The sequence below is a fragment of the Sinocyclocheilus rhinocerous genome, unplaced genomic scaffold (genome assembly GCF_001515625.1).
Source record: "Sinocyclocheilus rhinocerous isolate Xijiao unplaced genomic scaffold, SAMN03320098_v1.1 scaffold314, whole genome shotgun sequence".
NCBI classification, from domain to species: Eukaryota; Metazoa; Chordata; class Actinopteri; order Cypriniformes; family Cyprinidae; genus Sinocyclocheilus; species Sinocyclocheilus rhinocerous.
In genome coordinates this window covers 2,830,299-2,857,751 of record NW_015630021.1, presented here as the reverse complement: position 1 = coordinate 2,857,751, position 27,453 = coordinate 2,830,299, and the positions used below count along the sequence as shown (strand labels likewise).

Genomic DNA, 27,453 nt, shown 5'->3' with positions numbered 1-27,453 from the left:
TTTGAATGAATAATGCAGCAACTGCGCGTCTCGTGGGCTAGACTAACAAAACATTAAACTACAACGTCACTTGCATCATCACCGCATCTCGTGCTCCACTGATGACGCTCCCTGACGCACATCTAACATTGGATTGTACTATTTTTGCATTCAAATGCAAATGTTTATTTTAAATTCGACTAATATTCATTCTTTACTCACAATCTCCTCATCACAGGCAGGCACAGCTCTCATGTTCGTGTTTGTGTGTGCTGTCTGCGTCACTCATAGCACATGACCATATCGTGCACTAATTCGAACATTTTTTATATCATTATCGAAGGTGTACCGTCGATAAATATCGATACCGTTTTATCACCCAGGCCTATATCAGGGTGACATTAAGTGCATTTAAACGCACATTAAAAGTTACATTTCAGTCTGACTAAAGTAATAATTGTTTTTTTTTTTAAATGCAAACATTTTCATCTTAAATCTTGTTCCAATGCAGTTTGGGTTTTATAAAGTCAGACCTAGACAATGCAAATTGGAATGTTATATAGTGTGACTTTTTCTTTTCTTTTTTTTTTTTTGGCCTTTGCATTTGTACGCTTGCGCCGAAAGACTGAAGTGATGTGCCACATAGATCATTCAAACAGCCTGACTATGCAAAAGCCCACTGTAGCTCAATTATAATAATATTGACAACCCTCTATGCACACCTTGGCAATATAATCGCCATTGGCTAGTAAATTTTTTTGTTTACTCGCCAGACTGATATACTATTTTACACACACACACACGCGTTCACTTAGCTATCTAAATGGGGACATATACACTTTTTCACCTAAACCCACCCCTACCCCTCACAGAAAACTTTCTGCATTTTTACAATTTCAAAAGTTAAAAAAAAACTTTGTTTACTTTATTTTAATAGTTTTACAAATGAGGACATCCACAAATTGAGGTTTTTGCCGATTTTGTCAGGCTTTGCTCACTTTTGGGTACAAATTTGTCCCCAAAATATGGTTAAGTAGGTACACACACACACACACGTATGATTCCACCCAATCAGCTTATCTTTGTAAAATGGAACAGCTTCTTAAATAACTGAATGTGCACTCTTAACTTCAGCCAATCAAGCATTATATTATGATATTATGATAATTTAGCACTATTTAATGATAGAACTAGTGATTAGAACTAAAACTTGGTAACCGTGAATGAATGCATATGTCATTTTAAGTGAACTGGTGGTGGTGTTTAAGATATTGTTGGTCATAGGTAATAGTAATTATTATTAAAAGATACTACTACTACTACTATTATTATTTGCTGGGTTCATGAATATTAATCACGTTGTCAGCGTTCGCTCGAACTGATTTGCTGAAATCAAAACAGGGACGGTAATAGATGAGCGCCAGCCAACGAGAGCTGTTCGCGCATTAGCTCCGCTCACTGCCGAGAAACCGGCATATCTTTTGCTTGTTCTTAAAAGCTGAATAATTCTAAATGAACTCTGTTATTTTGACAGGAAATACAACAAATAATATGGTTTACATGTAGCGCGTCGATTCAGCGTGGTATGCAAGACTCTCGCTCTCTCTCTTTGCATGTGTGAGAAACACAGCGCTATCAGTAAAGCGACGGCGACGGTACGTCAAATACAGGTGCGCTGCGTGCTACATACTGTGCATCCATTGAGTACATGACATGATCTATTGAGCGCATCCAAATAGTACAGATCGTTTGACGGAGAGTGAAACTCTCAAGCGCTCAGTCAGCGTGTTTATCGAGTGAAAATCTGTGTTGAACGCCTCTCACACACATACTGGCGTGTAAAATCTAAGAATTTATTAGACAATGGCTAATGTTAGACATTATTTAGTCGCCCAGAGTAAGATTTAGTCGCATATGCGAGTGATTTACTCGCAATGTAGAGGGTTGCACAACTACTTTCAGTAACCAACCTAGCACAGCTATGTTTATGAATTTTTTTTCTTTATATAAAAATATTAGTGGATTCAACTTCTCTAAATCTAAATAACCAGCATATACCCGCATTCTACAGTAGTTGTACTGTATTTAAAAATAAATCTACCTGTAGCTTACACATAAATGTTGTTATTTTAATACATTGAAAAAAAAAGTTTTGTGACCTGGTTGTATTTTGGTGACAAACACAAATTCTACAAACTATTTTCAAATCAAATAAAATCTAAACTCCTGTGGGAGGACTTAAGGAGGATATCCCAAAAACCCAATAACTATTTTGTGTTGATTTTTATGTTATGGCTAATTACTGATAAATGGCAGATATTAAAATTCTATACGATTTTGTCTAATGTAAAAATAAAACAATTAAAACCATTTGTTTTAAATGCTACAAGTTGTCACGGAGTCAACAGCAACGCCAGATCCTTCAGCTCCTCCCACACATTCACAATCACCCAAATACTGATGCACTCCATCTGTCAACACCAATCAAGCCCGGTATAAAGCCACCATCACATCCCTTCCTCAGTGTCTGGTCTTGTTGTTCACATGTGTGCATCAACCTCCCTTATCTGATCTACTTACCGGTTCATCTTCAGTCGTCTGCTCAGCTATGCTCTGTACTCTCCAAGAATATCCGTACCTGTGATCATCGCTTTTTCGCATTTAATAAACTCTGTTGAACTGTACTTACCGGTGTTATCCTCTTCTGTTTGTTGACACAAGTGTATATAAGCATCACAACATTATAACGTATGCTGAAATCTGAATGATTCTGAAAAATTGCATTACAAGTGTTATTAAATTATTCTTGTTTTTTAAGATCGCTTTTGTTGCCCTCTAACACTTTTATCTAAATTAAAAATAGAAAAAATTAGCTTGAACAATTACATTTATAAAACATCAGCCAAAAAATACCCAGTGTCAGCCACTAAAGGAAAATAAAATAAACCAATAACTAATGTGGTACAAAAACATGTTTTTTGTTTGTTTGTTTGTTTGTTTTTACATATTTTTTGCAACATTTCCAGAGTGTTTTATTGGTTATATGGAATTAAGACGTATTTGCAACCAAGTTTTTTTTTTAAAGGTGCAATTTGCTAAATTATCAGTTTTGGTAATCATTACAGCTGTAGATACTATGTACCAATGTGTACTTGCACTGTGGTTACATACTACGTACACATCTAGTTACTATGTAAGTACACAGGTATTAGGGACACTTAATATAAAGTGGGACCAGTAGCCTAACTTCTTCCTAAATGCAATGCTGTGAAAGCATCTTGTACTTGCAAGAAAGAGCGTTTCTGTAGCACAAACACTAGGTCATGAATTTCAGGAATGCATGAACTGATGTATGTAAGTCGCTTTAAATAAAAGCATCTGCCAAATATGTAAATGTATAAAAGTAAGGTACTTTCAGTGCATTTGACTATGTTGAAATCCATTTACTGTAGAAGAGCTTCCTCCAGTTAACAGTAGAAAATGCAAAATATTTCCACCTGGGCCTGTTTGAACGGTCATGCCCAGTTTTAGACTTTCTGATATTTCTTTTTTTAGCCCCTCCAGCACTGTTTAGTGCAGTGATTTGTTTTGCACTTCCTTAAGTGTAAAACAAAATTTGGAGGAGCAGCTGAGTGACCCTGATTGGGTGGACTGTGAAGTCCTTTTGATGACATCATGGATGTAGAACTTTTAATGAGTGATCCTGGGTTCAGGTACAAATAAAGATGTATAACAGGCTCTGAAATTGGCTGACACTGCCTCTGCCGACTCCTCTACTAAAGCAAGAGTCACAGGCTCCTGGTTTTAATTCACAGAAAAAGACAGTCAGCTTTTCTGGCCAATCCAGACTGGCGGAATCGATCAGTGCCACTTGGACACACACACTTACAGTGATGACACGTGCAGTAATGAAACCCTGCATCCCTCTGTACAGTGAAACAATGAAAGAGCACTTGAAATCCACTGAGGCTTATTAAGAGAGGGAGAGTGAAATGCAGTGGACTGTACTTGAGTGCTACTGTAATACAGACCTTGTTGTCTCTGAGATGTTCCCTTAAATCTGCTCCAATTACAGACTGCACCTCTGCTCCTCTGGTATCCCTTCACATCTGCCCTTCAGCTGCACTATATACACACACACACACACACACACAAGTCCACAAAAACAAAACAAAACCGAAGAAAATAATGATATTTCTTTTATTTACTCTCCTCTGTTCTACTCTCCGATTTCCAGAGGTGTAAAGTATTGGAGTAAATGTAATTAGTTACTGTACTTGAGTATCTTTTCGGGTACTTTGTAGTTGTACTGAGTATCAAAGATATTAGCAACTTTTACTCTTTACTTCACTACATTTGAAATGAGTGTTGCAGTTACACATTACATTTTGCATAGACCTAGCTTTTTCTGCAGCAGTTTATTTCTGCTACAAAATATGTGATACTGCCTATTACATGTCACTGAAAGTATTACATCTTGTGCGTTTTGCCCTTACTCACCCAAACTTTTCAACAAGGCTACTTTATGTGAATGCGAGTTCCTTAGCAAGTATTTGTGAATCAGAGGTGTTTTATATATGAGATGAGGACATGACTGCAGCGGCAATAAGGCGCAAACTAGCACATCCACTGGAAGAAGGCTTCGGCTTTTTAATTTTACTTAACATTATTTTATTTATCCATTATACTGAAGAAACCTTTTTGAAAGATATTGTTTGTTTGTTTGTTTTGTTTTGTAATTTTGAGGTGTTTTTTATTTTTATTTTGGTTTTAGAAAATAAACGTGATTGCTCTCCTCACAAATCAACTCTTTCTTGTTTTGGTTTCATGCTCTCTGTGCCTTGCCCTGGACTTTTATGTCACTTCCTGTCTCCCGTGGTGTTTGTAGACCGTTTGTTCATTGGTTTCCCTTGATTAGTCTCCTCAGGTGTGTCTTATCTTGTTAAGCTTGTTAGCCCCCTGTGTGTATATATAGCCCTAGTTTTTCTTTAGTTCCTTGTGAGTTGTTGAATGTAATGGTTGTCTGTTTGCCAGTCATGCTGTTCTTTGTTCCCTTTGGTTTTTGCCTTATTGTTTGTTCTAGTTTTTCCATGAAATACCAGCACAGAGATCCTTGCCTCTGCCTATTTTCTGCAGCTTCTCCACAACATTACAGTTTTTTAACTAGCGTGTCTCTTTGACTAGTGCATTTTTTGAGCCTATATTTAGTATAAGTAAAATACTTAGGTACTGTTAAAATCAGATACTCTAAGACTTTTACTCAAGTTGTTTTGGAATTGGTGACTTGTAACGTGTAGTGGAGTAATTTTCACTGTAAGGTATCTGTACTTTTACTCAAGTATGGTTTTTAGGTACTCTTTACACCTCTGCCGATTTCCTTTTCTTGTTTGATTCCTGTTCCTTTCCCCTTTCCTTTCCTTTCCTCTTTGATTATTTATTTATTTTATTCCTCTCCTTTCCTCTTATTTCCATTTCCTTTTCCTGTCATGGCTAATTTCCATTCTGTTTCCTCTTCTATCCTCTTTTTTCTTTTCCTTTTCCTATCATGACCAATTTCCATTCCTTTTCCTTTTTATCCTCTTCTTTCACACTCCTATCCTTGCCCAATTTACATTATTTTCCTTTTTCATTTTTCTTTACACTCCTTTCTTCCTCTTTAATTTTCCTTTTTCTATCCTGGCCAATTCCTTTTCCTTTTCCTTTCCTTTCCTCTCATTTTCTTTCCTTTCTTTTTTTCTTTCCACTCTTTATCCTTTCCTCTCCTTTTCCTTTTTTTCCTTTAACTCTCTGTCATTACCCTTTCCCTCTTCAGTCACCTACACATTGTGAGCAGTATGAGTGCATTAGTTGGTAATACACATTGACACATTAGCACATAAAGCTCAGTATATGAACCCCTGCCGTGGCTTTACCCTATCCACCTCCATTTTCACCCTCCTTATCTAATTTTCAACCAGCTGTTAAGTTCATCCTTTTTGTTTCTCAATGACATTAATGTTCATTGGTTTTGCTTCTGAGACCATGATCTCCTGATGTTTATTAATATTTGATTGTCAAGTGAAAGACTGTGGCCATTACAACGTGGATTATTATTTAATGCTGCAGGGACATGAAAGGCTTGGCTCTCACAGGGATTGTCTGTCTGATTATAATAAGAGAGGCTGTGATGAATATTGCCAACTAGTTACCGCCTGAAGCTCTAGACAAACTGATCTAATAGCAGTGTGTGCACATCTGTTGCTGACCTGGTAGTTTGCATGTGTGAAAGTTCATGTTCAGGTTAATAAAAAGTGTTATTTTTTTGTATGTAGTCATAATGAATATGTAGTTATGGATATGGGCTATTTAAAACTCTCTCACTTGCTCATTCGCTTTAAACCTGCTTTAATACATAAAACATTACACATAAAGGGCATTTTTGTGGCCATCTTGCTGAATATATAGAATAACATGTCTGCAGGGTCTAACATTAACTTTTTGCACATTATTTTGGTTTTACAGTTTTCATGTTTCTGTGAATTTACTGAGAAATGAATGAGAAATACTGATGAGCTACATTACAGTACTGAATAAATTTAGTTCCTAGTACTTGCATGTCATTATTGTTATTGTTGTTTTAGTCATTAATATTAGTATAGTAATGTAAAGTAAACAATGTATCTTTTTACTGATCATGAATTTTACATTATCTTTACAAGAATGTTTTGTCCATATAAAAATGGGATATTTTTTTCCTGCTTTGTGACAAATTCTGTCATATTTTAGAGCCATTAGCTTTGTGCAGCACTCACAGAAACGTGAAGACGTGATTTTGTTCCAAATATTTTCATTTTGGTGTCGCTGCATTGAATTCTAGGAGAAAAAAACCTCCTAAATAAACCTCTGATGGTAAATATTGTACTGACGTAAACATTGTCTTGATATATGTAAACAGTTTGTATGTATTTTTTATGTATTTACATCATCAGCTGTCAGACTGCTGTTTTTAGAATTAAAATTAAACCATCGAATGTTTTGGCTGGTATCTCTGTTTTATTTATGCCAGTTTTATACCCTGAATGATACATTTGACTGTCCTCTGCCAGTATGACAGTGACGGAGAGCACAGACCTCCAGAGAAGAAGATAATGATTGTTACACTGAAAAACACACATACTTATGCAGCCTGATTTGTTCTCAGTTGTTTGTATGTTCATATCCCTCAACTGCAGTCAATTTCTTGTGGTTTATTGTCTTGTTTATTAGTGGGCGGTTTATTTCCTTTCACCTGAGAAAATGCGGTTCTGCATGACTGAGACGGAGAGAAGAGGAGAGAAAAGATGTTTTATACCACTATAATTGGCCCAAATGTCTCTCAGTCTAATGATGATCTCTTAAATATTTTAATCCCAGTTGTCTCAGAGGTTTCGTACCTGCATGCTACACCATTATTCAAGACATCCGTGACCTCTAAACATCTGCTAGGAGATGTTTTTGTTTACTGTTTTATTGTAAAATTTTCTCTCTGTATTCACTTGCAAAAAAAGTGAATACATCTTCATTATATGAAGATGATTTTTACTGTGGTTATACTGTAGGTTTACAATATCGACACAGTAGCAAAGATTTATTGATGGAATCTAAGGACTTCCATCCTGTTGCGTTGTTTAATTAGGTTTTAACTGATTTGGATTTACTGCACTCATTTAACATGACAGGCATGTGCCCTTCATAACCCTCAAATGCACTTGCATGCAGAGTAAATCCTCGACTGTTAATGTGTGTGCCCCTTTCCCCTCTGCCAGGTGTCAGTGGTCCATCTGCTAAAGACCGTACGCCTGCTGAGACTCCTGCGTCTGCTGCAGAAGATGGACCGCTACTCCCAGCACAGTACGGTGGTGCTGACCCTGCTCATGTCCATGTTTGCACTGCTGGCTCACTGGATGGCCTGCATCTGGTACATCATTGGCAAGAAGGAGGTGGAGAGCAACGCAGACACCTGGGATATTGGTGAGACTGGCACACAAATTGTACTCTTTGATTCACAGACAGGAGGATAGTGAATATGTGTGAGATAAATCTTAGGCTCATTAGAAAAATATGCTTCTACCTGCATTCAGCAGAACTCCAAAAACGTACCTACATACGATTCACAGCTGTTTCCAGCTGAAATGAACACTAGCAGAAGTAAAACACCAATATAGTACTGTGCGGCTCTTTGCACAGTACTGTGTTAAGACTTCAAAACACTTTTATCATGGTGCATGGTTTGTAAACTAACACTTTTGCATGACATAACCAGTTCAATATGTGCAGAATGTCTTTTCTGACATAGTAAACTTGCTCGGTAGCTCACCTGGTACAGCATTGCACTTGCGCTCAGGTTTGTATCCTGTGAAACACTAGTCACAACATTAAATAAAAGAGCACAAAGAGTTGCAGAAGCAAGTTAAAATTGCATTGATGCTTCAGCCAATGTGCTTTTAACTTACATTTTCTTTTGTTAATACTATCGGCTAGGTTTAAGGTAGGTTGTATTGTCGTGGTATGTTATTTTTATCACAATAGAGCAATAACCTTTTAGCACCACTCACCAAACCTTTCTGATATGTACAACATCTAGCATTTCCAGATTTATTCAAAACCATTTCCACATTCACGTTCATGTGTTTCATATACAACTGAACATGCTTTTTGCGCCACTCACTGTACATTTTACTTAGAAAGCATTGCGATAAGCAACATAATACCATTTTGCAGAAATGTTGCCACAGGCACATTTTTCCAGTTACCATTAATACGCCCTGTTTCAAACTAGCTAGTCCATAAAATAAAAGTCATGTCCAAGTTATTTTGGACCCTATTGACTTTTAAATCATCTTTGTTTTTGTTTTTTGGTTTACACAGAAGAAAGAAAGTCAAACCGGTTTGGAATGACATGAAAATGAACGACATTCATTTTGAGATGAAATATCCATTTAATTTTTAATTATTAAACCGAAGCAGTGTTGAACAGTGTTTTAATTGATTTGGTGTAAGTCTGGGTCTCTTAACTGTAATAAAGTGTAATTGAATCTGATTGAAATGCTTCATTTCGGCTTGGATTGGATTTGTTAAAGTTGCATTATGGACATTATATGAATTGATTTAATCTGATGCGTTCGGAGCAAGATAGAGAGATTGCGATGAAGACATCAAACGATAATGGAAAGCAGAATTTATAGTTACAGAAGAAGAGCGATAAGCCTGACACTGATAGATGGTGTTATGGACAGTGATAGTGGAGAAGGAGGAAGATGGGAAGAATGCACCAGGGACAGCAAGCAGCCAAGTGAGTAAAAGAGTGGTTTCGCTACAAACCAGTCACCCAGACATCATGCCACAGGCCTCTCTCACAGTCTTGACTGCAGGAAGGGCTGTAATTAGGCCCAGTGTGCTGCTCTATGGTCCATAATGACGGATCGCTGTGAAAGTACCAGCGTTCCCACCGCCCGATCCCCGATCAGTATTGATGGAAAGCTGCTGCTTTCCCTCGGCATCCGACCACTGACCCCCGGCCTGCTCTGATGGGCAGTTACTATAGCAACACTGGGCTGGAATCTCCTTTCTGGTACCCTGTTTTACAGTGTGGCAACTAATGGGTCCCTCCTTGTCATCAAACACAAGTATTGTTTCATGAAGAAAGCGATGTGTGAACTGCTTTCCAAACAATTGGAAACTGTTAGTGAAGAACTGTTTGGGGATCACAAAATGTTCCTTTCGCTTTTCACGAAACCAGTTCTTGTACAAAATGTGTCCATGCTAAAATGTACAAATTTGATAGTACCATGTTACATCAATGTATCTGATTGAAATACTATGGTGTAGATTGTATGTTATTCATGGTGTTTACAGTTTACATAGTACTTTTTTTGTTAATACAGTTCTGTGAACAACTGTTATGTTTCGGTATTGAAACTTGGGTCAGAATAGTATAATAAAAGAATAGTATAGTAATTTAATTTAAAAAGGTAAAACAATCAATTGCTTTTATGATTGCTAAATAAATTGGCATCTCTAAAACTATTTCAATTTATGTTAAATAAATGTAGGTACTTTTATTTAACTTACTTTCCAAATTCACAAAAAAGACAAACTACTGTTCAAAAGTCTCTCATGCTCTCAACAAAGGCTGCATTTAATATTTCAAAAATACAGTAAATAAAAATAATATAGATAACTATTATTAGAATTTAAAATGACTGTTTTCTATATGAATATATTTTAAAATGTAATTTATTCATGCGATAGCAAAGCTGCATTTTTAGCAGTCATTACTCCAGTCTTCAGTGTCACATGATCCTTCAGAAATCATTCTAATATGCTGATTTGGTGCTCAAGAAACATTTCCTATTCATTTTAGTGTGAAAAACAGTTGTGCTGCTTAATGTTTTTCTGTAAACTGTGATACTTTTTTGAGGATTCATTGATGAATAGGGATTTCAAAAGAACAGCATTTATATGAAATAGAAATCTTTGGTAACATTATAAATGTCTTCCCAGTCACTTCTGGTCAATTTAATGCATCCTTTAATGTATTTTTTATAAAAATAAAAAAAATCTTACTAACCCCAAACTTTTTAACGATAGTGCATGTAAAATGTTATGTAACATTTTTGTTTAAAATATTTAATTAGTAAAATTTGATTAATTTTAACACACGCCCCAAAACCTTAACCAATAAAATTTGCGGAAAGGTTGTATTTTTTGAAAAGTATCTCTATGATCCTGTTGCAGATGTTAACAGCCCACTGGAGGTGAAAACTGTCAATAATGCCTTAAATTTCAGTCTGTTGCTTATTCAAAGCTGTCATATGTCTTAGAAAATAAAACGCAAGTTGTATGGACTACTTTAATGGTACTTTTGTGGTGCTTATTTGCCGCTTAAGAGCCCTGAAATAGGTCACTGTATGCAAAGGAGTAGTGTGAACACTTTGCAAAAAAGCTATTTTTATCTTCCACAAAAGAAAGAAAGTCATACAGTTGAGTAAATAATCACAGACATTTCATTTTTATATGAACAGTTCCTTTAACCGACGTACCATTGCAGTGCATGCTAATTTACCACCATATGGACACATATGAATCCGATACACAAACACATTTCAGTGTGAGATTTTTAATTAAATACTCTCTATTCTTTGTCTCGCTCTCTCAGGTTGGCTGCATGAGCTCAGCAAGCGGTTGGAGTCTCCATACGAGGGGGTGAGCATGGAAGTGGTCAACAGAACGCTGAGCAGCGGACCGTCTCTTCGGAGCATCTACATCGCAGCGCTGTACTTCACCCTCAGCAGCCTGACCAGCGTGGGCTTCGGAAATGTCTCTGCCAACACAGACGCAGAGAAGATCTTCTCCATCTGCACCATGCTCATCGGAGGTGTGTGTGTTTGCTGAAATGTTGAAGTTTAGGAGATATTTTTAGTTATATTTGGAGGTAGAACAAATTTGGATTATCATTAGGATCCAAAAACTGGAGACTGTATGTGTCTGCTGCTTATTTAGAAACCAAAAACAAGGTTGAATCACTTTTAGTTTGCACAAGAAAAAAAAGGTCTGTTGTAGATATTTGTATTACATATGTTTATATGCATATATATATATATGAAACTTTGCAAAACACAAAATTTATGTCACTGCCAAAACTTTTGGCCATGACTGTATATGTATGTATGTATGTATATATATATATATGATGTTTTTGAGTTTAATCCATTTACTTCTGTGTGTTTTTTCTTGCATTGTGGCTGATTTATAGATATAAGAACAAATTTGGTTTATCATTATGATCCAAAAACTAAAAACGAAGTTCAATCCCTGTTCATTTGTAAAAGAAGATACTGGAAAAAATTGGTAAATACTTGTGTAAAAGTGTGTATGTATGTGTGTGTGTAAATATATACATACATATATATATATATATATATATGTAAATAGGATATATAAATATACATATTAAATAGGATGATATGAAGTCAAACCATCTGTTCACATTCAGAATTCATGGATTTTATTTTGTGAAATGTCACCCCTCGCCATGGGGCAGTTCAGCTCCCTTCCCAAACATACAATAATTCCCAGTTATGCACCCCAACACGTATGTACACATTCAATCACCACCTGTGTATTACCAGAGATCTTACAGAGAGCAAATGCCTCTAAAATAAATACACATGTTGGATTGTTACAGAAATAGAAAGGTTCCATAATGTGATTTGTCAGTTATGATTGATGACTCTTTTCTTAACTGATGACTATATCATTTACAGCACTCAATAACAAAAATGATTTTTAAAAACATTTTTGTAAACATTTTCTTTTAAATCAAGCTTAATGTTTTAATGCTATTTGTCAGGGACAGTAGACATTTATTATTTTTTTGCAAGCTGCATGTAAAAAAGTCATGTTGACGATTTTGAAATTACATTAATGTTCAACTTTCAAGAGAAAACACCATGACTTGTTAGGTCATTCAGGACTCATGTACATTCATGCATGTGTGTCATTGTTTCTTTGGCAGCGTTGATGCACGCTCTGGTCTTTGGCAATGTGACGGCCATCATCCAACGCATGTACTCACGCTGGTCCTCTTACCACACACGCACTAAAGACCTGAAGGATTTCATCCGTGTGCACCACCTGCCCCAGAGCCTCAAACAGCGCATGCTGGAGTACTTCCAGACCACCTGGTCTGTCAACAACGGTATCGACTCCAATGAGGTAAACCCCACGCTTCAGAGAGTATTACACAGCACAGCTGAATCATTTGACGTTGCGGAATTCCTTACAGCTGGACTGTGCAAGATGATGTGCCAACTTTACAAGCATACAGTGTGCTTCCCTACTGCACTCCGGTGTTTCATATAATGTTACATATTGGTGCAGAATAAGTGAGTTACATTAAACTTTTAAAGTCACCTCTAAAATCACTTCTGTCATGACAACTCTCGGAGAGTTTAGCATGGTAATGTACATGACAGACTTAATGTGTTTGGTCTTGGTGGAATAGATCTGCTACGCTGCTGCTGCGGCAGAGCAAGTACAGAGACTTGCTACTTCCAGTACATCCACAGACATGCTGCTGTGAGCATGTAAGCATGTAAACATATATGAAAAAAAAACATATATAACATACATGCAATCACCCTGTAGCAGATCTATTTTTTGAATGTTTTTGAATGTTGAGCAGCAAGCTCATTGACTGCTGATGTGAAAAGAAACCAATCAGCTACGCCATGTGAATAATGATGTGATTATATGAGACTGAGTTAAAACCAATCGGACTGTGCCATCTAGAGTTTCATGACAAAACTTTGTATAAATTTCCTATTTAAAAAAATACAGTTAAGCTGATAATTAGTTATCTGATCTTCACTCATGTAGTGAGAAATGTGTAGCTTAAAAGTTAGTTTGAAGTAAAGTATAAATAAATAATAATAATAGTACAATAATAATTTTTTTTTATTGGTATTATTAATATTTTTATTGGCCATTATAAAATATTGCAATTTTACTGTATTTTATTTTAATTCAATTCAAGTTTATTTGTATAGCGCTTTTCACAATGCAAATCATTGCAAAGCAGCTTTACAGAAAACTAAAGTTTCTACATTATATTTAGTAATAGCTTATCAGTGGTGAATATCTCAAGTTGATGTCCATATGGCAGAAATGTACGGTAAAAATCAAGCAGTTAGTTAATGTCATGTATTTAAACAGACGGTGAACACTATTAACAGCAATGATTATATGTTGCGATCAAACTTATAGCAAAATTTGGTAGTTTTGTATGTTGGTTTAGGGTTGTTGCCGTCTGAGGTCCTCTGAGAGGTTTGCATCATCTCTTCTCAGGTGTTCAGCTTAGCTGCTGTTCCAACTAAGCAAAAAATGATGTGTTCAACCCAAGCAAAAGAATGTTAATGTGCATTTGATCAGATGTAACTGAAGTACAGGGTTATGAGATACATTATGTGAATGCTTGGCTAAAGAGATGTGTCTTTAATCTAGATTTAAACAGAGAGAGTGTGTCTGAACCCCGAACATTATCAGGAAGGCTAAAAAATTAACTTACTTATTGTATTTTAATGCAATAATATACATTTTATTATTCATTTTGAAGTGATTTAATTGTTAGTGTCTAATGATAAATTAGTATTATTACATCAAAAGCAGAATTTGTTTATATTCTAGTTTGACATTTAAAACCAATATCGGTCTATCTCTGATTACCATATTTACATAACATTGTAGTTGGTATCATGTCCAAACATAAATTTTTATACCATGGTACTGTAAATGATGTAATAATAATAAAGTAACATACTGAAGCCAAGAGCAAAGCAACAGCTAAGGCCAATTTAGATAGACAGTTGGACACTTGAGGAGGGAAACGACAGCTTGTTCTCCGTCCTTGAGCCCGGGACTTTATTCCGGAGTCAGGAGAGAGCGGAAAAAATTTAGATGGAATCTAAACACCATGCTAAATCACAGATTTATGAATAATAGATGGCGAGGCTGATGGCCGGAGAGCAGTTGACAGAGAGCAAGAGAAAGAGAGGGATATGTGTGCCGTGAGTGAAGGGGAGAGTGACAGATGCCATTCAGTCAGGCTGAAGGATGGTTGCATATATGGATGGATGAGCAGAGCAGATGAAGGGTGGCGGAGGGCAGGAATGAGGCATGGCCGGAATACTTCCAGTTTTTGTTTTAACAGTGAAAACTCATAAAGTGGCATGCTTAATGATTTTAATGCCAGTTTAATAAATGTAATGTCCTGTTCCATAAGTTCACATAGAAATCACAAGACTTTCTTTTTTGCTTTTATTTTTATTTTTATTTTCCATTTTCTTTCTTCTTTTTTGCTTCATCTTTTTCTTATTCCTTTCTTTTTTCTTTTGCCTTTTTTCGTCTTATTTCTGTCATTTTTTTTCTTTCACTTTTCATTTTCTCTTTTCTATTTTCTTTTCACTTTTTCTCTCATTTTTTCATGTGTCCTTGCATTTTTCTCATTCTCATTTTTCCTCTTCCCTTTTTTCTGTTTTTTTCCCCCTTTAATTCTCCCTTTCTTTTTTATTCTTCTCTTTCTTTTTTTCTGTTCCCATTTTCATTCCTATTCTTGTTTTATTTCCTTTTTTATATCCTTTTTTTTTCTTTTTCTGTCCTTCCTGTCCACCCTCTCCAGCTCTTGAAAGACTTTCCAGATGAGCTGCGTTCAGATATCGCGATGCATCTGAATAAAGAGATCCTAGAGCTGTCTGTCTTCTCCTCTCTGAGTCGTGGATGTCTCCGCTCTCTCTCCCTGCACATTAAGACATCGTTTTGTGCGCCGGGCGAGTACCTTCTTCGTCAGGGAGATGCTTTACAGGCCCTTTTCTTTGTCTGCTCCGGCTCCATGGAAGTGCTGAAGGACAGCATGGTGCTAGCCATTCTTGGTCAGTTTACACAAACACACACACACAAATTACACACAAGCAAAAGAGATTTATCTCAGAAAAGCTCAGTGTAGTGTTAGTCCACTGAGGAATTAGCATGAAGGAAAAAAATGACTGCCTCTCATTAAGTGAAGAATTCAGGGCCCATGTGTTCCTACAGTTGCCAACAAAAACTGCTCTTTGTGATTGGTCAATCTCTCTGTGAGGCTTCACACACACAGCAGGCTCATAGGACAGTGGACCAAATGTGCGAAAAAATATCCCCATCGTCCTGTTAGGTCCTGCCTGTGTGTGTGTGTGTGTGTGTGTGTGTGTGCATGTGTGTGTGTTTGTGTTAATATCACCTTATGAGTTCTGACAGGAAAAAACACACTATCTTTCTCATCTTTCCCTCACACACTCTCTCCCTGCTGACAAAGGAAGGTCTCTCTGACATTGAGTTCTCAAGAAGGTTCACTTGTGCAAGTTACTGTGTGTTTACATGTGTGTACGCTTTCTTAAACAGTATCTTTTGTGCCTCTAATAGAGATGTGTGTAGTCCCACAGTGTTAAAATGCTAAACAAATGAGTATTTTCATGCCACGTTTCGATTGGGAGACTCTAATGGGTTTTAAGAATAGCAGTTTTCGATTTATAAGTAAAATAAGTTCTGTGGTTAACATTACTTGGAAACATTTTCATGATTCTGTTCTACTTTATACATTCCTCATACTCCTAAGGGAACCCATGGCAGATTAGCTTTCCAGTTTTGCCTACATATTGACACACTGAATGAATACTCTTGCAATTTCCTAGTGATTTGTGTTTTTGCATCTTCCGGTTTGTTTGTGTCCTCCTGTGTGACATGTACAGGTAAAGGCGACCTGATTGGTGCAAACATGTCGGTTGATGACCGTGTGATAAAGACGAACGCTGACGTGAAGGCGCTGACGTACTGTGACCTGCAGTGCATTAATCTGAGGGGTCTGTATGAGGTGCTCGACCTGTATCCTGAATACTCCCACCGTTTTGTGCAGGATATAACACACGACCTCACCTACAACCTGAGAGAGGGACAAGAGAGCTATGTAAGACATCACATTACAATTGTGATTTTAGAATTTCTCGTTCATTTATTTGTTTGTGGTTGCCTAAACCCTTAATGCATTTCTGTAGCAGTAAAAGCCTGACCTGATCACAACCTGATTCAGTTATTTGATTTCATGGACACAAGGTTAATATTGTTTTTGGGATCCACCAATATATAATATATTTTTTAACCCCACACGCAAAGTGATACATTTTCTATTTTAATATAATGTAATTTATTCCTGTGATGGCAGAGCTGGATTTTCAGCATCATTGTTCCAGTCTTCAGTGTCACATGATCCTTCAGAAATCATTCTAATATGCTGATTTGGTGCTCAAGAAATATTTCTTCTTATTATCAATTTAAAAAACTATTTGCATGCTTCTTCAGGATTCTATGATGAATAAAAAGTTCAAAAGATCAGCTTTTATTTAAAATAGAAATCTTTTGAAACATTCTAAATGCCTTTACTCTCACTTTTGATCAATTTAATGTATTCTTGCTGAGTAAAATTAACTTCTTTAAAAAAAATCTAACTGACCCCAAACTTTTCAAAAGTAGTGTATACATATTAACATGTTATATACATATTAACATGTTACATATTGTCTTATGTCTCACTTTTCAGGTCATATCCAGGATGTCCAGTAAGTCAATGGACACACAGGTGCGTCTTCTCCTCAGCTGTCAATCATTCCGCACTTATCCACTAAGAGTGCTGTGTTGACTATAATAGCTTGGGGCTCATTTCCCTAACAATGATCTACCTCCCGCCTCATTTGCCTAATGAGGGAAGCTAAGAACACTACAGCGCTGAAACAGCAGGGAGAGAGAATGAAAAATTGATGATGATGGTGATGATCATCTTCCCCATTCCCTGTCCTTCCATGCCTGAAGCAGTAATCAGGGAAGGAGCGGTGCTAGAGGAAGGGGAACAGCGCGTTTAGGGGCGAGGGAGGGGAAAAAGGAGGAGCGGGCGGTTATTGAAGTGCAGGATGACTGACTGCTTTGGGAAACTGCCGCTCTTTCAATTACAGTGTGAGGGAGTCTCAATTATTCAACAGGGTAAATGACCAAATTAGTCTACGAAAAGTGTAATTAATCAGATATATATAGAAGAGAAGAGAGGGAGAGCGAGATTAAAAGAGAGAGAGAGATGGGGAATACCCCTCATGTTTATTCTGCCTCTTTGCTGTTTTACCTCTTGACTTTTCCTCCACCTTTCAGTGGACTGACATTTAAAGTGTTCTATAAATGGAGATTGTTATTTCCAGCCAACGTCGTTGCAGAGTTTCACTGTGTAATTGGCAATGCGCGTGAGAGCTGTGAGGTGTAAAGCACAGCGAAACCTATTACAACGACTATTATTGAGCAGATACAGTCGAGCCTTTAGGGTTTGTTCTGACATAATCACTCTCACTCGTATGAGGTCAAAGATCATTATATTATCAAAGCTGCCAGGCCAGTTGTTTTAAATGTCTTACAGGTCAAGTCTTCCTGAGGTCATTGCTAGCGAGGTCAAAGTTCAAGTGGTAAGACCACTACCATTACATTAGTTTTACCTAAGGACATTCACTTTGTTGTGTTTCTGCTGTTTCATAGCGTTTGTCTAATTGGTCCTTGAGGGAAAGTGTGTAGTTTGTTTTTAAGAGTGTTCATTTGTGTGTGTGTGTTTGTGTACTCCAGTGGTACCCGCATTGTACATACCAATGTGCTTGTGCGTTCTCTGACTAAGATCTATTCTATCTATCTATCTCTACATTTATTTGTTTATTCATTAACTTATTAATTAATTAACTCATTTATTCATTCATCAATTAATTAATTTATTTAGTATTACTGGGATTTTTTTCTCAGTAGTTATTTTGATGGTATCAAATAAAAATCTTTCCGATTCATATGCATCTGTCTTAAAATGTTTTAATTGTTTGTGTTAGCCAGTAATCAATTTAAAATTGAGTCGTGTACAATATTTAACATTAATATTGATAATAATATGTCACATTAATAAATGTAAATACTTGTAATGATTCCAATTTATTATAAAAAAATTACAGTAATTCTAATAATATTTTAAAGCACAAATAAATGAAATATCATACACTCTATGTTCCATACAAACTCTCAGATTTTTTTTTCTTATATGCCTTTATGGTGATATAAATTTGCCAGTTTGTTACTTTGATGTTCTGTTATATTCCTGTAAATGCATTTTTTTTTTTAAATGAATCAAATCAGTGAATTTTGAATCAAATCAATTTGTTGTCAACCCAAATAATCACACCCCCAGTATTTTAGTCTTTCTCTCTATAAAAATAAAATCTGTGAAAAACATTTTGCATTATTTACCATTGTTTATTAAAGGGGTCCTAGTATGCTTTTTCACTTTTTGAATTTTAGTCAGTGTGTAGTGTGTATGTTTGGGCATAAAAAAGATCTACAAAGTTACAAATCTCAAAGTCCACTCCAAAGGGAGATATATTGTTTTGAAAAAAATCCCTTTTCAAGTACTACAATGAACGGCTCGTTTGGACTACAGTGTTGTTTTCCGGGTTTTGTGACGTCACAAAGCAGTCCATTAGAATATCATTAAAATAATTCCCGCCTACAGAAATTCGCCATGTCGAAGAAACTGTTTTTTTCACCCCCGTGCCCAAACATCTTTGTTTTGCCTTCCTAAAGCGGACAACGTCAGGAAACAGTGGTTGCAATTTATTTGACATTGTATCTAAAACGTGATTTAGCCAAAAAAAAAAACAACTATAACGTTACCACTCTAATTTGTCTTGCAATATCCATGCGTGCAAAGGTTCTGCGCAATACTCTTGTTCAATATTCTCGGGGTCTGAATCCGGCTCAAATTGATATGGCAATATAGACGGAACTTGCTGTTTTGGTAAGGGGCGTGGCAGTACTGAAACACCGTCTAAGCTGTTCGCCAATCACAACGCACTGGGACAGCTAACCAATCACAACACGTTTCGTTTTTCGGAAGGTGGGCCTTCATTAAACCCGGAACTAATCGAGCCGTTTGTGCCAGGCTGGGAAGAAAGGTATTTTAATCATGTAAATTATGTGAAAAATAATGGATTTTTTCGAACCACCAAGCATGAGAGCATGTTCTAGTACACCCCCAAAACAAAATCAAGACTTTGTAAAAGAGCATAATAGGACCCATTTAAATGTGTTCCATCTAAATAAACCTGCCTTCTCTTTTGAGAGCGAGCATTTATGTAATTATTTACTGGTTCATTTGATAAGGAGAAGATGGCAAGGAAAATGTGGGACCGACATAAAATTATCTAAATGTCACATAAAAGCCCCTAAATGATTGCTTAGAAAGACATTTTTTAGGAGCAAGCAAGCACGGTCACATTAACTAGATGTTCTTCTTGTTCTGTCATATTAACTAGATCTATTTTTGTTTCATTGTTAATAATGAAATGTCAATCTTTTTCTAGTTGAGTCATCCAAGGTTAGTCATCCAACTTTCATCTGGCCTCGCATGACCTCAGTGCTATCTCTGTCCAATCACAGATGGAGGGCAGGGGAAATGGAGACGTGATCCAGTGCTATCCACAAATAGCCGAGCATCAAGATGAGGGAGATGATGATGATGAAGATGATCAGATACAGTATCTCAGCAGTGGAACCAAACAGAAAATGCACATGCAGAAAAACGATCACCAAGCCAACAAAAAGCTTCACATTCAGCATACCACTGTCACAAAGCCTGACCTCGCAAATCTCAGCCCAAGGTGTGCGCACGCCCACACATGCATGCATTTAAAAAACATTCAAAGATGCAGTATTTTAATAGACATTTGCTCACTGGTGCATGAAGGACCTTGTGAGAGCAGTAAAGTGGATTTCTGTTTGTGTGTGTTCAGGGTCGTGGACGGCACAGAGGACAGTGATGGTACCGAAAATTCACACACATTCATATTTTCCTCTGGCCATCAGCACACTGTTAGTGGTGCAACTAATACCACTGCCACCACAGCAGGTGTGTGAGTGAGTGTGTGCATATGTGTGTGTTGGCAGAGGATGGATGAGTCGATTAATATTGGCATCTTTCATCTTTATGCCAATATTCCAGGGCTGACGCACAATGAAGGATAACACCATTTAAAGTATTTACTATCACCAGGAATAGGTCACCCAAAAAAATAAAATTTTGCTGAAAAGATACTCACCCTCAGGCTATTAAAGATGTAGATGAGTTTGTTTCTTCAATAGAGCAGATTTGGAGAAATATATAATTACATCACTTGCTCAGCAATGGATGAATGGGTGCCACACAGTAATCCACACAACTCCAGTCCATCAGTTAACATCTTGTAAAGTGAAAAGCTGCATGCTTGTAAGAAACAAATACATAATTGAGGCGTTTTAAGTTTAAACCATTGTTTCTGGCCAAAATACCAGTCCATAATCCATAATAACGCTTCCTCCAGTGAAAAAGTCCATCCCTGTTGTCTTCTCAAATCAAAACCCACTGACAGATTAGTTTTGGACTGTTTTTGCTCATAAATGGAACTTGATCTGTGCATATTTCTCTCCTGATTCAGATGAGACAACTTTTTCACTGGAGAAAGCAATATTATGGTTAGAGGACTATCTTACTATTTTAGCTGGAAGCAAAACGTTTTAAAGTTAAAAAATGTTTTAATGATTAATTTTATTGATTACACACATATTTTAATTTCACAAGATGTTAATTGAGGTACTGGAGTCATGTGGATTATTGTGATGTTTTTATCAGCTGTTTGGCTCTCATTCTGATAGCATGCTAAATTTCTCCAAATCTGTTCCGATAAAGAAACAAAATCATCTACATCTTGGATGGCCTGATGGTGAGTAAATTTTCAGCAAATTTTCATTTTTGGATGAACTACTTCTTTAAAGGAATATTTAAAATAATGTCTTGAATTTTGGTCTTTTCCACACACAATGCAGTATAGAAGACTGTTCTTTAGCTGTTTTGGACCTTGTCATTTTGAATCACTGTTTATTTTCATATGAAGAAGGCAGCTTAGACATTGTGCAAAATACCTCCTTTTTTGTTTCTTGGAAGAAAGAAAATCATACTGGTTTTGAAAGACATGAGCGTAAGTAAAAGGTGACAGAATTTTCATTTTTGTGGTGAACTCTTCCTTGAAGTCTTTGTAATGAGTTTTCACTGGTGTGAGTGTGTTCTGTCAGTGTGAGGCAGTTAGACATAATTGTTTTTTCTCTGTGCAGAATTAGCAGCTAAATCAGAGGACACCAGAGGACAGCTACGCCACCTTAACCAAGAGGTAAATGATTTTCTGTTTAATCTCTGTCAGTCTTATTATGTCATTTTTTTTTGCTGTGTAATTTAATGGTAGGTCTGCACTTACAGTTTATTTGGAAAGTCTTCAAATGGACTGTGGGTTTTATGGGTGATAACTCTGCACTAAATGTGAGTACTGACAGATCGAAACCAGCCCAGCTCAGGTGAGCTCCTGGTGCCAGGTATGCACAGGCCATATGGCGGGCTGCTGCGAGAGAGGAGAAGGGGATGTTATTCAAACACTAGAGGACATAAAACTCATTAGAAGAGGAAAGTGGGACTGGCCCCATGATGATGGAAGAGAACATTCCAACATTACAGATTTCCACAATGCCCTTGAACCCACCGCATGTGGTTTCCACGTATCGCACCTGTACATGATTCTGTGTAATTCATTATAAATTCAAAGACGCTTTGTAAAGATGTTTATTTGCGGAATGTTGATATATATGTAATCGTTAGATTGTATTATATATTATTTACATTATATTTAAAAATATTAATAATTTAATATATAAGAGTTTTTATAAATACATTTTAAAGCACGCAAAATGGAACTTATATTTGAGCAATTATGTAAATTAATCATTGAAATTATTTAATTAAATGAATACAAATACATCAGGATTTAGAAGTCTTACTGTCAGTTTGACTGGAAGATTTCGATGTATTTTTCCATGTTTTTCCACCAGTGTAATATATTCTCAAAATCCTAAATTAACTAATTAATTACCTCTGCAGTTCTTACCACATATTTGAGTCCATATCGGACACTGACAGAGAACTGTAGTTCAGCTGAGTATTTGGCGTGGGTATAAATCCATGTGACAACCCACAGTCTTGATTGTCAGCCCACGGCTTTGACTTGTGGCTTTTGACAGTTAATGTCGTGCGAGGGATGCCCTGCTGCTGAGCCTCTTCCTCATTTTTTCCTCTCTATCTCTGTCTCTGTCTCTTGTATCTCACTATATATTTTTGACAGCCGGCCTCTCAGCAGGCTTTTGTTGTAATCCATGCTTGATTCGGTCCTCCAAGAGGATGAGTGCTCTCTTCCTGTTGTCCCTTCCTGTTTGAAGCTGTTGTCTTGTACCTCCCTGCCTCTGATGGCATTTATGGATCATTACCCAATTACCCTCATTATTTGGTATTATCACTAGTTGGCACGATTTTGAGGGTGACTGCCAAATTTGTGTCCATCTGAATCTTGATCATCTGTGCTATGTTCTGGACCGTCACGAACATTATGACTCTGAGCTTATTAGGGGATGTCTATAGAGGACAGACAGTGCAAAAAGATACACATGAAGAGTAATTATAGGAATCCTAATTGAATTTAGTGAGCTGTGGTTACTTCATGATAATTGCAAGCGTTAGTGCACTTCTAGAAAACTGAGTTGGAGAAATCATAACTCTGGCTTTATGAGTGGAAATTACTTTTCTGGTATAAAACCTAATTAACTTTTTTTTTAGTTTGATTCGGAATAGCCAGAAAAGTGCATTTATTTAGCATAGTATGAGCATTGTTGTACATAAACACATTTTTAAAACGTTCAAGCCCGTGCTATTGAAAGATTTTATTTTGTGTTGCTGTTTTTCATGTTTCTCAACTTTTTTTATATAAATTAGGATGTATTTATTTATTTGTTGTTCTATTTAATGTAAATTCATTTGTTCAGGTTTTATACCTTTCACCCAGATTCAAAAGCAAAAAAACAAAACAAAAAAAAAAGAACCAGAGAAAGAAAATATTTACATAGACCCTGTGTGAAATAATCAGGATCTACACAAGGGACTATAAGTAATGATCTTTCTTAAAAGAGAACCCAGAAATAACTAAATATCAATAAGTCAACAATAAACAATGATGTCCCATGGGACCTAAATAAATAATGCCTCAGTTTCACCTGAAAGCTGCTGGCTCTAGCAGACAATGACAGATGGGTGGATGCAGAGGGATAACCCATGGCCTGTTCTGTTGCTGTGGGAAACTGTTTTTATTTGTTTTTGTTTGTTTTTTCTTGCTTGTTGCACCCCTTTTTGAAAATACTTAAGATTAAGAGGTCTTCATATACTGGAATATAAATTACAAATTCTAATGTTTAGAATTGAAGATTCATCTACCGATATGCTCTTTGTGCCAGAGTCCAGGATCTCTTAAACATATTTTATTAAATTGTGATAAGTTCTCTTAGTAAATTATATTACTTTGCAAACACTCACAGAAATTTTTTAACAGTCAACTCTGAATTTTATCTAAAAAAAAACAGGTTTTTAAATAGCTTTTTATACTATTTTAACTTGTTATTTTAACTCCATAAAGAAAGCCAAGGATTCTGGAATGGCGTTAAAACATCAACCATCCAAACCAATTAAAGATTCATGTTGTGCATACAGAACACACAAAGAGTCTTAATAAGCAGCAGCAATTCTTTAGTTCACCCAAAAATGAAAATTAGCCCATAAAGTACTCACCCTCAAGTCATCCTAAGTGTATATGACTTTCTTCTTTCAGACGAATCCAGTCAGAGTTATATTAAAAATGGTCTTTGATATTTCAGGCTGTTTCATGGCACTCAGCGGGTGTGGAAGACGTGCTTACTTAGTGCTGATCTGTATGAAGGCTGTACATAGATGCCAGGGAGCTTCTGCTTGATCACCAATGTGCTGCAACAGACAGATGGTCATAATTGCACATTTCAAACATACACCTCAAAATATGCTGCCAAACTTAAAGGGTTAGTTCACCCAAAAATGAAAATTAGCCCATAAATTACTTACCCTCAAGTCATCCTAAGTGTATATGACTCCTCTGAGGTCAGCGCTGCATTCGCCAGTGAGTCTCGTGAAAACCAACGTTTGTTAACAGGAGCAAAGGAAGCAAAGTTTCCTTACTTTAGCAAAGGAAAACCAGTCTCCTCTAGGCTTATATCGAAATCTTCCGACATTCTTCTTTACAAATCCTCATTGTGTACTTCTAATTAGTGACCGTTGTTTTGTTTTGATCTCTCCGCTGCGTTTCCGCGTGCGTCACTTCTGAGCGGCGCATACGCAAAGCTGACCTCCATACGTCATCCGTACGGAACTGCTTCTGTTTACAACAGTGAGCGCAAGCTACATTAAAGTGATTATTACGTTTTGAATATGGATATTTTTCTTACAAAAACGCATCGATTCGCTACAGGAGGCTTTTGTTCACCCCCCGGAGCCGTGTGAGAAATTTTTTTTTATGGATGGGCGCTTTTTATTTAACTTGTTTTGGACGGATGCATGCCACACCCACTGAGTGCCATGAAACAGCTTGAAAGATCAAAGACAATTTTTAATATAACTCCAACTGGATTCGTCTGAAAGAAGAAAGTCATATACACCTAGGATGACTTGAGGGTGAGTAATTTATGGACTAATTTTCATTTTTGGGTGAACTAACCCTTTAAATGTTGAGTCCATCGTGAACATTTAATTTACCTTAAAAATGAGTAAATTTTTTATTTTCTCAAACATAATTTTTAAATGAACAAATAAATGTGTGCCGCACATTTCAAGTATAATGGACATTTTAAAAAATTATATTTTTTATAAACATTACTTGCAAACACATGTTAATGTATCAAAATAATTGTCATAAGATTGTATTATGTAATGTTATATTGTAAAGAGAAATTAATTCAAATTACATTTAAAAAATCACTAAAATATACTTTATTTTGTAACTGACAAAAATGTTAAACCATTTGAAATCCAAAATAATGACATTGATACTGAACATTGCAGTAGCCTCAGTCAGTGATTCTCTATTGTGAAGAAAGAATATCATAGTAATATACTGTATTTATAATCCACCACTACTGCTCAGCATTCCTCTATTAATGAAATTCTGACATTAATCATGTGCTGAAAAACATTAATCATTTCATTGTCTCTACTCTAAATATGCCAACATCATCAGTGCTCCCTGTAAAGAGAAATAACAACTTACCCACTTTAAATACTGTTGCTTTTGTATTATAGTCATGAACTGACTAATGAATCTTTTAAATGTACTTGTGATGGATCCCTAATGACAAAACACAAACATCTCTGCTTTCTAATGCATGTAAAGGACACCTGTTTATGTATTACAGGTGAGCTCTCTTGGACAGGAGGTGGCTGAGCTGGGACGAGTCATGCGGAGTCTTGCCTTTCTCATCGAATCCATGATGGCCTCTCCTCAAACACCAGGTGTCTGTACATCCATGTTTACCTCGGGACATCCACCACCTTCTATCAGCTTCCAGACCCATGGTTCTTCCTGGACCAGCCCTCCTTTTCCCTCACCGATGCACCCTGGAATACGTCCGGGAGGACTTGTATCCCATCCGCTCAGACCACAAGAACTGCGGCTGGTCTGCCCCGCCACGTCTCCCAGTTCCTTTCCCGTCACACTTTCCTCCTCCTCCCATACAGACAGATTCAGAGAGCCGTTATTGACCCTTTCTCCACACAGCGCAGTCGCTCGGACCCGCTCACAAAGCCTGGAGACGCCTCTTCCGCAACATCACCAACACATCTCACACACCCCTGGAACTTTACCCAGAGCTGGACAGCCATCGCTGGGAGAAGGGGAGGATCTCAGGTCCCTGGGTTTGTAGCAGTCAACTTTTAAAACGGACAAGTTCCTCTGGAATCTGCGTGTTAACCTGGACTCTGGACTGGACTGATAAAATAAGTGGTACACGCACTGCCAAAGCCATGGAGCAATGGTTCCTTCGAAGATATACGTGTTTACCATCTCAGTTTTTAAGATAATCTCTCTAACAGCATGTCTTTCAATGCTAGAAACTAAAGGGATATCTCTAATCAGGAAAGCTTGTTGGCATTCCAACAGTAGAAAAATTTAACCTACCAAAACTATAACAAACTGTTTGGTACTCAGATTCAACCCACATTTCATGTTCACTTCATTCATTATACGTTCAAATACTGTTCATATTAAGTCAAACTTCAGGTGCCAGTTGCATAAACAGCCACTATGTTAAAGGGGTCATTTTCAATTTCGATTTTTCTTTCTCTTTGGAGTGTTACAAGCTCTTGGTGCATAAAGAAGATCTGTAAAGTTGCAAAGACTAAAGTCTCAAATCCAAAGAGATATTCTTTATAAAAGTTAACAGTTAATCACCCCTACCTAAAACGGCTCGTTCTAACACGCCCCCGCATGTCTACGTCACGATGTGGGAAGATTTGCATTACGCCGCCCAAATGTTCACGCAAAGAAAGAAGGCGTAACTTTTATTCTCGCTGTTGCCGCCACCGCCATGTTGTGGAGACGCTGTGTGTTTAGTTGTGAAAGCGAAACTACTTTGTTTGGCCTTCCAAAAGAGGACACAACTAGAAATCAGTGGTTAAGTTGTATTTACAACACTGTTCCAGAACAGTTCAATCCAAATATTCAGATGTGTGCAGCGCAATTTATGGAGGACGAGGACTGTTTCCTGTGAGAGTAGCCCACAATGCCGGTGTCTGTTTCTATAAAGTTGGGCAGTTCCAACTTTGCAAGGACAGTCTGACGCTTCTGACTCACAGCCTGTAAGTACGTTTTTTATATTTAAAGAATTTGCCACTGACGATTCAAACACGAGTTTTGAGCAGTGTAGAGTAGCACTTGT

General features: G+C 36.9%; 1 protein-coding gene across 1 annotated transcript in view; it reads left to right on the top strand.

Annotated features, from left to right (window-relative positions):
* LOC107739637 (potassium voltage-gated channel subfamily H member 8-like) overlaps positions 1-26,454 on the top strand; it is a 53,987-nt gene extending 27,533 nt beyond the window's left edge. Inside the window, exons 7-16 of the mRNA XM_016551804.1 lie at positions 7,764-7,968; positions 11,156-11,374; positions 12,515-12,714; positions 15,176-15,425; positions 16,278-16,492; positions 17,123-17,161; positions 20,032-20,252; positions 20,385-20,500; positions 21,739-21,794; positions 25,933-26,454. Of these exons, the coding sequence (XP_016407290.1) occupies positions 7,764-7,968; positions 11,156-11,374; positions 12,515-12,714; positions 15,176-15,425; positions 16,278-16,492; positions 17,123-17,161; positions 20,032-20,252; positions 20,385-20,500; positions 21,739-21,794; positions 25,933-26,439 (2,028 nt within the window). The 3' untranslated portion in view covers positions 26,440-26,454. The remainder of the gene's footprint in view (positions 1-7,763; positions 7,969-11,155; positions 11,375-12,514; positions 12,715-15,175; positions 15,426-16,277; positions 16,493-17,122; positions 17,162-20,031; positions 20,253-20,384; positions 20,501-21,738; positions 21,795-25,932) is intronic.
* Positions 26,455-27,453: the final 999 nt, after the last annotated feature.